The sequence below is a fragment of the Nothobranchius furzeri genome, chromosome 12, assembly GCF_043380555.1.
Source record: "Nothobranchius furzeri strain GRZ-AD chromosome 12, NfurGRZ-RIMD1, whole genome shotgun sequence".
NCBI lineage: Eukaryota > Metazoa > Chordata > Actinopteri > Cyprinodontiformes > Nothobranchiidae > Nothobranchius > Nothobranchius furzeri.
In genome coordinates this window covers 44,154,109-44,167,877 of record NC_091752.1, presented here as the reverse complement: position 1 = coordinate 44,167,877, position 13,769 = coordinate 44,154,109, and the positions used below count along the sequence as shown (strand labels likewise).

The window sequence follows — 13,769 nt, the reverse complement described above, 5'->3', positions numbered from 1 at the left end:
AATTCGTTGTGTTGAATTTTTTTGAAGTGCTTCCTCCGCGGGGTATGTTTTCGTTGCAAGTGTTGCAAGACGCAAACTTAATATCACTCTCGCACACCGTTAAGAAGTTCCACACGGCAGACATGTTTGTCTTTGCGGGTCTGCCGCCACGCGCATGCGCACTAAGCGGGGACAAGCGGAAGGGTGAACTACCGGCCGGGAAGAGTAAGCGCCAGTGCCAGATCGGAAATGAAAGGCAGTGATCGGCGATCACAGATCACACACTTTTGCAGGAAAATCGGCCGATAATTATCTGTGGCCGATCAATCGGAGCACCCCTAATCGATTATGAAAATAATCTTTAGTTGCAGCCCTAGAATGTTTATTATGTGAAGTGCCTTGAGATGACGCTTGTCATGATTTGGCGCTATATAAACTTGAATTGAACTGAATTGAATTATTTTGGTTTTATGCACTTTTTCTGCTTCAAAGCATGAAAGTGAATTGGTGATTTATTGCCTTTTTGTTTAAGAAAATTACTACTTTTTTTATTTTTGTTGTTGGCCTGTGAAAAAATATTTAACCCACTTTAAAACAGGAACTGAAAAGACTACAAATAGAAGAATATAAATAGAATAGAAAATCCCTTAATTTTCCATCAGTGGGAAAAGCTTGGTGTCACCGCAGCAATTCATTACAGGAGGAAAAAGGACAGTAAAAAATTAGAATAAAGAGTAAACAACAAGAAAATAGAAAAACTTCAAAGATTCTAAATATTCAAAATAGAAGTCATTTGGGATGTCCCGATACAACTTTTTCACTTCGATTCAATATTGCAGCCATCAATATTGCAGCCATCAATATTGACCGATACCAATATCAATCTGATACAATATCAGCACAAATCATACATACTTTTACCTATTTCACAGTGTGGAATGTATGAAAGGCTTGATCAGGTGATATTACTCGATCAGAGAACAAGAGCCAATAACAGTAAGTATGAAAAAAATGACAATGTTTTCTTAACCATTGGTTGTATAAAATGTGAACCTTAACGAACTGCTTATATAAGAGATTTTTGATGCTGCCCGATAAAATCCGATACACTGTTTTTGGGCTGATATACAATTACTTCCTATATAGGAGCGATATAGGTCCCTAAAATTAATGATATATTATATATATATATATATATATATATATATATATATATATATATATATATATATATATATACACACACACACACAATTTAGGGAATAAAAATATTTACAAAAATTGAGACATAATAATTAACAATTTTTTCTCTTCTGGCACTCGCAGAGTACAGACGCTTCTGCTTTCGCTCCCTTATCTTTTTTCCCAAGGCTCTTTTGTCCTGTCTGCTTACAGAGCGCTTCTCTGCATTTCTTCTGGAAATCCCTATTTTTTAGAAATGGATTTAATTAATTGGTCATTCAATGCGATTGACAAGATCTATTCTACGATGAAACGGAGGAGGGGGCTCCCACTTGCCCTCAAGGGACACACGCAGCGAGATATGCGCTCGATTCCTGGAAGGTCTGGAGGATCGTATGCCTCTCTCAGCTGTCCATTGAGGATGTCGAAGACATGTGGATATTTGGCTGGATGATCACTGGATTTCTTCTGATCGGAGTGGGAGGATATCTGGTTTTCTGGAGATTTGGGAAGTCAGGAGCGATTGGAGTGCGACCCGCACCCACGGAAAGCACCGCCCAGGCGGTGACCTTACAGACTGGGACGTTACTCAAGGTGAATCGTAAGCTGGACAATGTCCTTGCTGCGTTACCGGTATTAGTGCGCAAAATGAATGTCATCTCAGAGAGGGTCACTGGACGGTGTGGAGATGTTTAAAACCTGAATTGGCTTCACTGGGGGACTTGAATGATCAATACAGACTTCAAGGCAGAGAGGAAAATTATCTCTGCCTGACCCAAACAAAGTCTTGTTATCCAAATCTGACGCCAAGGCAGCCTTGAGCTGCTAACAACAACCCCCACGATGGAAGGAGTGCAGACAGATGCTGTGAAAGCCGGGAAATATTGGGGCAGATGCACATAATGTAATATCATCTGCATAAATATCCACGGTAGCATGGTCCAACACCAGAGGCAAATCATTTATAAAAACTGAAATAACAAAGGGCCCAAGCAATCGCCCTGAGGTACTCCACAACACATTGTTTCAGCCTAAGAATGTCACGACGTGCCGGTGAGTGGAACGGAGGTGAGGATCCACATGCTGGTGAGGAATCAGGCAGGTAGACAAACTGGGTAACGTAAAAGGTTTTAATAACAAATCCAGACAGGACATGAGAACAATGAGCCAACAAGAGACACAGAACTGGAGGGGTTTAAATACAAGAGGGCTGGGAGCTTGGGTGATTGGAAAACGAGAGGCAGGTGAGAGCAATTAACAGAGACACAGGCTGAACCAAATGGGGAGGCAGGACAGGGTGAGACAAAGAACAGCTACCACTAAAGTACACTGTACAGTCCCGGTTACATAGATAGCTGTCAACCAGTTTCACAAAAGGGTCAAAACCGTCACAACATAACGTTTTAAAACAATATTATTATATAAACAGTTGAAATGTTTGCTAGTGATTGTTCAGCTTCCTTTCACCAGTCTATGTTACTACTGACAAAAATAAAAGGTTAATTTTTAGAGATCTCCTCCTTGAACCGTCACCTTATCGTGGTGGAGGAGTTTGAGTGCCCTAATGATCCTAGGAGCTATGTTGTCTGGGGCACTTAGTGCCCCTGGTAGGGTCTCCCATGACAAATTGGTCTTAGGTGAAGGGTGAGACAAAGAACGGTTCGAAGGATCTTTCATGGCGGTGAAAACGAAGAGTCGGAGTACCCGGCCCGGAGGGTTACCGGGGTCCCACCCTGGAGCCAGGCCTGGGGTTGGGGCCCGTGAGCGAGCGCCCGGTGGCCGGGCTTTCGCCCATGGGGCCCGGCCGGGCCCAGCCCGAACCGGATACATGGGCTCGTCCAACTGTGGACCCACCACCCGCAGGAGGAACATGAAGGGTCCGGTGCAGTGTGGATCGGGTGGCAGACCAAGGCGGGAGCCTTGGCGGTCCAATCCCCGGACAAGGAAACTAGTTTTTGGGACATGGAACGTCACCTCGCTGGCGGGGAAGGAGCCGGAGCTTGTGGCAGAGGTTGAGCGGTACCGGCTTGATATAGTCGGACTCACCTCGACACATTGCATTGGCTCTGGAACCCGAGACCTGGAGAGGGGTTGGACACTCTACTTTGCTGGAGTTGCTCCGGGTGAGAGGCGGAGGGCTGGGGTTGGCTTTTTGTTAGCCCCGAGACTCTCTGCCTGTGTGTTGGGGTTTACCCCGGGGGACAAGAGGGTAGCTTCCTTGCGCCTTCGGGTCGGGGAACGGGTCCTGACTGTTGTTTGTGCTTATGGGCCAAATATCAGTTCAGAGTACCCACCCTTTTTGGAGTCCCTGGGACGAGTGCTAGATAGTACTCCATCAGGGGACTCCATTGTCCTGCTGGGGGACTTCAATGCTCACGTGGGCAATGACAGCTTGACCTGGAGGGGTGTGATTGGGAGGAACGGCCCACCTGATCAGAACTCGAGCGGTGTTTTGTTATTGGACTTCTGTGCAAGCCGCAGTTTGGCCATAACGAACACCATGTTCGAACATAAGGATGCCCACCGGTACACTTGGTACCAGGGCAGCCTAGGTCACAGGTCGATGATAGATTTTGTAGTCGTATCATCTGACCTGCGACCGTATGTTTTGGACACCCGAGTGAAGAGAGGGGCGGAGCTGTCAACTGATCACCACCTGGTGGTGAGTTGGATCAGATGGCAAGGGAACATGCCGCGTAGACCTGGCAGACCCAAACGCATAGTGAGGGTCTGCTGGGAACGCCTGGCAGAAGAACCTGTCAAAACGGTCTTCAACTCCCACCTCCGGCAGAGCTTTGACCACGTCCCGAGAGCAGTGGGGGACATTGAGTCCGAGTGGGCCTTGTTCCACTCTGCGATTGTCGAGGCGGCTGTTGCTAGCTGTGGCCGTAAGGTGGCCGGTGCCAGTCGTGGTGGCAACCCCCGTACCCGCTGGTGGACACCAGAGGTTCGGGGAGCCGTCAGGCTGAAGAAGGAGGCCTACAGGGCGTGGCTGGTCTGTGGGTCTCCGGAGGCAGCAGACAGGTACCGGATAGCCAAGCGGGGTGCAGCAGTGGCAGTTGCCGAGGCAAAATCTCGGGCGTGGGAGGAGTTTGGTGAGGCCATGGAGAAAGACTATCGATCGGCTCCAAAGAGGTTCTGGCAAACTGTCCGGCGCCTCAGGAGAGGAAGGCAGCAACTCGCTCACACTGTTTACAGTGGGGATGGGGAGCTGCTGACGTCAACTGAGGCTATAGTCGGACGGTGGAAGGAATACTTTGAGGAGCTCCTCAATCCCACCAATGCGCATTCCGAGGAGGAACCAGAGCTGGGAGGCCTGGGGATGGACTGTCCGATCTCGGGGGCAGAAGTTGCTGAGGTAGTCAAACAACTACACAGCGGCGGAGCCCCGGGGGCGGATGAGGTTCGTCCTGGGTATCTCAAGGCTATGGATGTTGTAGGGCTGTCATGGTTGACACGTCTCTACAACATTGCGTGGTCATCGGGGGCAGTTCCTAGGGAGTGGCAGACCGGGGTGGTGGTCCCCATCTTTAAGAAGGGTGACCTGAGGGTGTGTTCCAACTATAGGGGGATCACACTCCTCAGCCTCCCTGGAAAGGTCTACTCCAAGGTACTGGAGAGGAGGGTCCGATCGATAGTTGAATCTCAGATAGAGGAGGAGCAATGTGGTTTTCGTCCTGGCCGTGGAACTGTGGACCAGCTCTATACCCTTGCAAGGGTGATGGAGGGGGCATGGGAGTTTGCCCAACCAATCCACATGTGCTTTGTGGATTTGGAGAAGGCTTATGACCGTGTCCCCAGGGGCACCCTGTGGGGGACGCTCCAGGAGTATGGGGTGGGTGGCTTTCTGTTAAGGGCCATTCAGTCCCTTTACCAGAGGAGCGTGAGTTTGGTCCGCATAGCCGGTAGTAAGTCGGACCTGTTCCCAGTGAGGGTTGGACTCCGCCAGGGCTGCCCTTTGTCACCGGTTCTGTTCATCACTTTTATGGACAGAATTTCTAGACGCAGCCGTGGTGTGGAGTGTGTCGAGTTTGGTGGCAGGAGAATCTCGTCTCTGCTTTTTGCGGATGATGTGGTCCTCCTAGCTTCATCCAGCTCTGACCTTCAGCTCTTGCTGGGTAGGTTCGCGGCCGAATGTGAAGCGGCTGGGATGAGGATCAGCACCTCCAAATCTGAGACCATGGTTCTCGACCGGAAAAGGGTGGCTTGCCACCTCCGGGTCGGGGGAGAGGTCCTACCTCAAGTGGAGGAGTTTAAGTATCTCGGGGTCTTGTTCACGAGTGAGGGTAGGAGGGATCGGGAGATCGACAGGCGGATTGGTTCGGCATCTGCAGTGATGCGGACGCTGAGCCGATCTGTCGTGGGGAAGAGGGAGCTGAGCCAGAAAGCCAGGCTCTCGATTTACCGGTCGATCTACGTCCCAATCCTCACCTATGGTCATGAGCTTTGGGTAATGACCGAAAGAACGAGATCGCGGATACAAGCGGCCGAAATGAGTTTCCTCCGTAGGGTGGCCGGGCTCAGCCTTAGAGATAGGGTGAGGAGCTCGGACATTCGGGAGGGACTCGGAGTAGAACCGCTGCTCCTCCGGATCGAAAGGAGCCAGTTGAGGTGGTTTGGGCATCTGGTCAGGATGCCTCCTGGACGCCTCCCTGGGGAGGTGTTTCGGGCATGTCCTGACGGCAGAAGGCCCCCGGGTCGACCCAGGACACGTTGGAGAAGTTACATCTCCAATCTGGTCCGGGAACGCCTTGGGGTCCTGCCGGAGGAGCTGGTGGACAAGGCCGGGGAGAGGACGGCCTGGAGCTCCCTAGTTGGGATGCTGCCCCCGCGACCCGGACCCGGATAAGCGGAGGAAGACGAGAGAGACGAGAGAATTTTTAGAGATAACAGATGTAAAAACTAGAGACTGACCGATACCTGCCACCTGTGTGGCCAACTGCCACCACTACTAGACTGAAAAAAGGACCCGAAGAACCCAAACACACCGTTTTTTTTAATGTTTTGAGTTTGTTTTATACTTATAGATCAATAAATATTAAGAGATTTATTGACTTATTTAATTTCTATTGCACACAGTGAGTGTTCAGATTTCTTTCACAATCAATGTGCTGCTAAAACGTATATATCGGCCTAATAATCTGCTTTAGATATCGGCCATCGGCAACAAAATTCGTTATTAATTGGTATTGGTCTTAAAAAACCCATATTAGTCGGCCTTAAGTAAAAACAACCAAATTTTAAAAATCAATGTGTGTGTTCTTGTTGCTACGTGTTGACTCCTAAATCAGGATCAAATCTGTGTTTTAGTGTCAATCAAAACTAAATTAATGACATTAATGAAAAAAACTTGATCCCAACAAATAAACAACTAAAACTTAATCAAATGTTTGGAGCAGCACAGATGTGCTAGTCTGAGCTAGCTGCTGGACATCAGAAACACGCCTGAAGGATGCGGACAGCGGAGGGGAAATTGTCTGACTATTAGTCTGGTAATGACACACTACTCAGCAAACAACCTAATTTATACACAAAACTAACCAGCCCGGCTAAACCTACAGAGTTTGATTATAATTTGACTCAAATGTCTAAATGAAATTTACTTGAAACTTTACTTCTTTTTTTCTGTTTATATTTCTCTGAGATAAAATTTGCTGTGAATTAACATCATTGATGTGTTTCAAGTGAAAAAACTCAGAAATCTGAATTTAATGTAAAAACCCCCCATGGAGCAGCAGAGGGTTGGTCCTGAATCCAGCTCCAGACAAACAGGAACCACCCGAAACCACATCCACGGGAATCAGATCAGACATGAGGAGAGGAGTCCACTTCCTTTTGTTCAGACTTGATGGATCCTCCTCCAGCAGAGTCAAGCAGCCACACCCCGCCTCCCATCTGCTGGAGGATGAGACCTTCGGCTTTTGAGTCCTGACCAAGTCCTCCAAACACACCCACATCACCCCGCTTCTCCTCCAGCTTCACTGGCTGCCAGTCTACTTCAGGGTTCATTTCAAGATCCTGGTTCTGGTCTATAGGGCCTTACATGGACACGCACCATCTTACATTGGTGATCTTCTTAGTCCCTACACCCCCAGCAGGTCCCTGAGGTCCAGTGATCAAAGCCTAATGGTTGTGCAGCACCAGGCTAAAGACCAAAGGTGACAGATCATTTGCTGCTGTGGCCCCCAGACTCTGGAACTCTCTCCCCCTGAGCCTGAGATCAGTGGACTCAGAGGTCTCCTTTAACTCATTAACTGCCAATGATGACGAAAGTCATCATTTGCATGGTTTTTTACCGTGTGGGCGTCAGGACGAGCCCCCACACCATGTGAACCAACATCCCAGCTCTAAAGCCAATCTTCATCCGCGTATGTCACGTGATCAGGAAGCAGAAAATCCAGGTGTAAGGAGATCGTTTTGGGCCGCTTCTGTAAAAAAAAGTGAGGCGCCAACCGGAAAAGCGTCTGCTGATCACAATTTGACAAAGGATTATGACAGAACGGATAACGCTCGAAACGCGCAGATTCTTCCTGATGTAAGAGGTGAGTCTACTCTGTTTTGTTAGTTTTGGCGTCAACATCATCATAGCACGCAACGTTCTGTGACTCTTAAAAAAACCCAGTAATAACGCTGAAAAACGCTGGCAGTGAAGGGCTTTACTGATCAGAAAACGTCTGGCAGCGAATGAGTTAAGCAGCAGCTGAAAACTCACCTGTTCAACTTGGCTTTGGTGTGACCTTTATCACATCTCCTTATTCTGTTCTTTCTACCAATTCCATCTTTCCTGAGATCCACTAATTACCTCTTTATTATTCATTTTCTTGTTCCCTTACATTTTTTTATCACAATTAGTTTTACTTTTCCCAGTTTTACAATATTAAAACATGATTAAAACTCTCTTTTATATATTTTTATTTTTTGTTTCTGTTCTTGTGAAGCACCTCCTGATTTTAATCTTGAGGGGTGCTTCTTCTTCTACCTCAACATCAGCGCCACCTGACCACCACCTCAACACCACCTGAACACCAGCACCACCAAACAAATCCTTCAAATAAACACAAACCAAGCCGAACCCCGTTACAAACTGGATCCTCCGGAGATGTTTGGGGGGTGTGGGTGTCGGTTCTGATCAAGGTGTTGCGAAAAGAGCCACTGCATCCGTAGACTGAAATAAAGCCGCATATCGCATAACTACTGGGCCGGTAGCAAACAGGGAGTGGACCCTCAGCAGATTCTTTTGTTGTGACTAATCTGGGTGCGCCGTGTCGTGCTAACGGATCGTGCTTCCATTATCGGACAGCATCACCTCTGTTCCCATTAATCAAATTATTGTTTCTTTTTTTTGTCATCTATTTTAAAAGATGAAATGAGTGAATTTAAATTAGCTTGAGGTTATATAAATGTGGCTATTACATGACACTGACAGGATGTTGGCAGAAATCCTGTCGCCTTAACGAACAACAGATCGCATGTTTATCCTGGTATTAAGTGTTTATTTGCGTAAAACGTGACCTAAACACATCATTTTTGCGCGTCTTTGTTGTTGAATAGCACGCAAAGCTCATGTCCGATAACGGAACTGGAGCATGCGGTACCGTTAGCAGCATCGCAGCGGGCGGAAACACCGACGTCACACACATTCTGTCTCTTTTTTAAGCACCTTTTCTCATCTGTGGTGAGCTCATCTGTGGTGAGATAACGAACCGGGCTGTTACCGGATCGGTTAACGCTTTTAAACACGTCACCATACCCGGTCAACAGCTCCCGGTGGTCCAAACCAAACAGGTGGGCCGCATCATACATGCGGAGATTTCCGTTAAAAACGTGAAGACGTTTTACAACCAAACGCCACCCGCAGAGATTTTACCCACAGAACAAAAACAAAAAAGTGTTAAATAGCAGCCCGGTTCAGAGGAGCATCACTAACCGGCGGATCACCGATCAACCGTTACCGGGATCCCACCAATCTCCTCAAAACTAGCATGGCTGCGGTTTCATAAACGGTTCGGATCAGATCTAGCTTTGTTTTACTGATCTGATCTAAGATCCATACATCTTCCGGTCAGATACTCACACGACGCCGGAGCCGCTGGTTCCTGTGTCACCGTGGGTTGGTCGGATGCTTCTGCGGGGGCTGGCGATGCTTTCCGGGCTACAGCCGCTAGGAGGGCGTCGCTCTCGGGGTCAGGTTCCGCCTGTGGCTCCGGGAGTATACGGGTACTCTCCGGTTCGGCTTTGGGGGCCAGCACTTCAGGTTTTTCAGGAACAAACGAGAAGCTGGAGTCTGGGACTGCCCTCTCTACAACGGGCTCCGGTGCGGGTTCCGGTTCAGGTTCCCTCACTTCTGGCTCCGTGGAAGTTAAACTAAACTCCTGCAGGACTGAGTCTTCAGCTATGTGCCGCTCCAACGCGTCCTGAGCCCCACCGACCAAGTCCACTATGTCATCCGCGCTGAAGAGGTTCTGCTTTGGCTCGAGGTCCGGTTCTGGGTCTGGATCGGCCTGGTAATGGTGCCCCTCAGGAAACAGAGGAGTGGTGGAAGAAATGAGTTGCTCCTCGTCTGCCATGTTTCTTTTTTTCTCTCTCTCTCAAAAAGTGTCTCCTGGCGTAGAAAAAGTTCCAGGTCTTGTCTTTTTCCACCCAAGTTACTTTCTGATCAGAACACCTACCGGGAAACGTTTAGAACCCGTCCCGCACCGGCTGGTCCCTGTGGTACTTCTATTTTCACCGTACAGACGTGAATGCGCCACACTACAGGTACCACGACGTCGAACCCGAGTTTCAGACAACAAGAAAAGAGAAGTCGACTGACCAATCACATGCAGCGTGACCCAGAAGCAACACGACCTCTGGCCAATCAGAGATGTCAAAGTGGGAGGGGCGTAACCTAACGCCTCTTCTATTAAACCAGGCTAAAGTTTTGGGGGACTGTCTAGTACAGTCACTGCTGGGAGCAGGAAGAAAGTTGAGGTGTTGGAACTGTAGGAACGGAAAACTTTTTTCTCTTAAACACTGTACTAATCTTTCCATCGCTGGTATTCCAGTAAAAGACCCTATCACCTATATTGGTATTGTTATTAAATAAAAATCAGTCCTTAAGATGCTCTCTCAATTTCACTCCAATACTACACAAAATAGATTGGCTCCAGCGGGGCTTATCTATCAAAGAAAGAGTTCTGCTAACTAAAGGGGGGAGGGGGGGGGGGGGGGTTGTCTCGTTTAATCTACTAATCTACGCAGCTCAATCTTTAGAAGTAAATAAAGAATCCTTAACAGCTGTTGATAAACTGCAATTTTGCATGGAAGAATAGAATTCATTACATTAAGAAATCAGTTCTTTCTAACTCCTTTTCGAACAGTAGTGTGAACTTTTTAGACTTCTCAACACTGAATAATGTATTCAAAATAAATTGGATCAAACAATTTTTCAAAAACCTAAACTCAATTTGGAATTTTATACCTAATTTTATATTTTCTAAACGTAGTGGTCTTAAATTTGTTCTGTTATGTAACATTAATGTTGATTAAATACCTCTCAAACTGTCAAATTTCCATAAACAAATGCTTCTGTCCTGGTCCCTCCTTCACAAACATAACTTCTCCCCACACAGGTGTTATATTGGTTTGATCGTGGTATTTATCTTGTTACACAGCTTCTTGACTCAGAAAGTAATTAACTCCCTTTCACTGACTTCCTAAATTTATATGGTTTACCTGTTCCATCAAAGGAATATGCCATGGTGTTTGATGCAATTCCTGCTGGAGTTTTAATGCTTCTCAAAGGCTCAGTGGTCAGGGACTCGGCCGCACTGCCACTGGAGCCAGCCGTCACCTCTGTGGGCAGGATCTGTTTTTTGAGGATGAAGAAAAATAACAACCGTGATATAAGGTCTCTGTTTCTAAAGGATAAGACTCATACTCCTAATGCTATTGTATACTGGAACAACTAGTTTTATGACTGGGAAAAGATTTGGACTCTACCATCTAAGTTTCTGTTGACAAACAAAGTAAAAGAGGTTTCTTTCAAGATTATTCATCGTTTCTAACCTACAAAATCTTTTCTGAAGAGATACAAAAAGGATATTGATGTAAGCTGTTCATTTTGTAACCTCCAAGTCGAAGATGTTCTACATATTTTCTGGTCTTGTCCGTTCTCCAGCAAGTTCTGGCAAGAGTTTAATATTTTTGTAATAACATATTTTATTGAGGACTTTTTGCTTTCTTTGGATAATTTGATATTTGGTTTCTATAACTACCCGAAGAATAAATCAGACCAATTATATATACCCAACTTATTAATATTGTTGGCTAAATTTCATTTTCACAAGACTAAATTTTGTAATGCCAAACCTTGTTTTCAGCTATTTCTCTGTGAAACTAAACAGTATCTATTATCCATTCAACATTCCCACAATGCAAAAGCTATCAAAACAGTGAATATATGCTCCTCTTTTTGGCTTATGTAAAGCTTATCTCAGCTGGCTGTTTGTGTTGGGAACTCCTGATACTGTGTGTTGTTATATGTATGTTCTTTTTGATATTATTTGTAACTATTGTAACGTTCTAACTCCAAATAAAGATTTGTTGAAAAAAAAACTGTAGGAATGGAAACGAGTATTTACACTCACATAGGAGGCTGTTTTTTAATATTTGACCATACAACTGTATTTCAGAGAGAAACATTCAACTAAAGGGAAACAAATCCAGCACCTGTTGCACCTTCAAATCATCGCTTCAAACATGTTCTGCATCCAGGGTTCGAATTACTGGGGAGGTAAGGGGAGCTCGGCTCACCCAAAAGTTTTGGCGCCACAAAAAATATATATTTAACACGCAATCATTCATGTTCGCTCATATTCTCTGGAGCTCATCACCCCGTGCTCCAGTTATTTCGCCTCACTGGCATGGCCACTCAGTGCATGCTCCACTATTTTTGCGGTCGGTATCCCTTTGATCTGCTTTATTCATAAGTAACTCATGGGGTGAAAATATTGGAAGGACTGAGAAGAGATGCAGGAAGATCAGAGACAGACAGGACAGGAACATGGTCAAATAAAAAGAAGACTGTTACCCCGGGTTTCCACGGGAGCCGTCAGCAGCACGTTACTGCAGCAGCACGTCTTGCTCGCATAAGCTGCTGCTTGTCCCTTCCCATGAGACGTGAAGCAGCAGGAGAGCAGCTGTCACCGACCGAGCACGAAGTCACACGAGTGACTTCGTCAGTAAACACAACAACAAACAGGAGAAAACTACAACATGGCTCCAAAAGGTTTGTGTTTTATGTTCTGTCCGTTTTATAATCGCCAATATGGACCTGAAAAACAAAGGAGGCCGCTAGCTAGGTGATAACTTCTCACGGGGCCGCACATTTAGTAACTGTTTTTAAAAGTAAAGCAACCGGAAGGCAGTACGTTCTTTATTCTGAAAATCTCGGGAGCTTCTCTCCATTTCCGCGTCAGATTTCCTGTCTTTCCTTCCCCAAAAATGTCGAACTTGACCCGTTTCAGAGGGGTCGCGCGTAGAAAATAGAACCGGCGCGTAAAAGCCGCAACATGCTGCTCCTGAGACGCGGCCGACTAGCGCTGCTGACGGCTCTGGTGGAAAAGGTTCTGTTGACCACAGCGGTTCCTATCAGCAGCTATGACGTGCTGCTGCAGTAACGTGTTGCTGACGGCTCCTGTGGAAAGCCGGGGTCAGGAGCAGCATGTCGCGGCCCCGTGAGAAGTTATCACCTAGCTAGCGGTCTCCTTTGTTTTTCAGGTCCGTATTGGCGATTATAAAACGGACAGAACATAAAACACAAACCTTTTGGAGCCATGTTGTAGTTTTCTCCTGCTTGTTGTTGTGTTTACTGACGAAGTCACTCGTGTGACTTCATGCTCTGTCGGTGACAGCTGCTCCCCTGCTGCTTCGCGTCTCGTGGGAAGGGCCAAGCAGCAGTTTGCGCGAGCAAGACGTGCTGCTGCAGTAACGTGCTGCTGACGGCTCCCGTGGAAAGCCGGGGTTACACTGTCCTGTCTCCCCATTCTGTTCAGTCCTGTCTCCATGTTAATTGCTCCCACCTGCCTCGTCTCTCAATCACCCAAGGTCCCAGCTCCTCCTGTATTTAAACCCTGTCAGTCCTTTTTGTCTTGTCGAATCATTGTTTCTATGTCCAGCGTGTTCTTAATTAAAACCTTGTTAAACCGTTCCTGTCTGTCTGTCTGCCTGCCTGCCTTCTTCACTTGCGTTTGGATCCTCACCTCTGCTCACCTCACCTGCGCATGTCATGACCGAAGGATCCAGCGATGAAGTTGCTCCACCATCTCGCCGCAGATGCCGCCGTCGAACCTCGGCCTCGGCAATCCCCTCCACCCTCCCGGAGCCAGATGGGAGGTTGGGCTGCGAGCCGCAGCTGGACCGCTCCGGCTTTGTGGGCACCAGACTGGCTGTATGCTCCCCTGGAGTTGGTCCCCGGCACTGGGAGGTAACCCAGGCCCCGCCGTCACCACCAGCCGAGGAGCTTCCCTGCGGGCGCACCACGGCTCCGGCTGACATCACCCCCGGCTGCACGGTCTCCTCCAACTCCAGGGGGGCCATGAGAGGGACCAAACCTGCTGTCCACCCAG

At 47.4% G+C, this 13,769-nt stretch overlaps 1 protein-coding gene across 4 annotated transcripts in view; it reads right to left on the bottom strand.

Annotated features, from left to right (window-relative positions):
* Positions 1-10,333, bottom strand: part of rtn4a (reticulon 4a) — a 170,828-nt gene extending 160,495 nt beyond the window's left edge. For all 4 annotated transcript variants that reach the window (XM_054738586.2, XM_054738587.2, XM_054738588.2 and 1 more), the window contains exon 1: positions 9,236-10,333. In XM_054738586.2, the coding sequence (XP_054594561.2) occupies positions 9,236-9,728 (493 nt within the window). In that variant the 5' untranslated portion in view covers positions 9,729-10,333. The remainder of the gene's footprint in view (positions 1-9,235) is intronic.
* Positions 10,334-13,769: the final 3,436 nt, after the last annotated feature.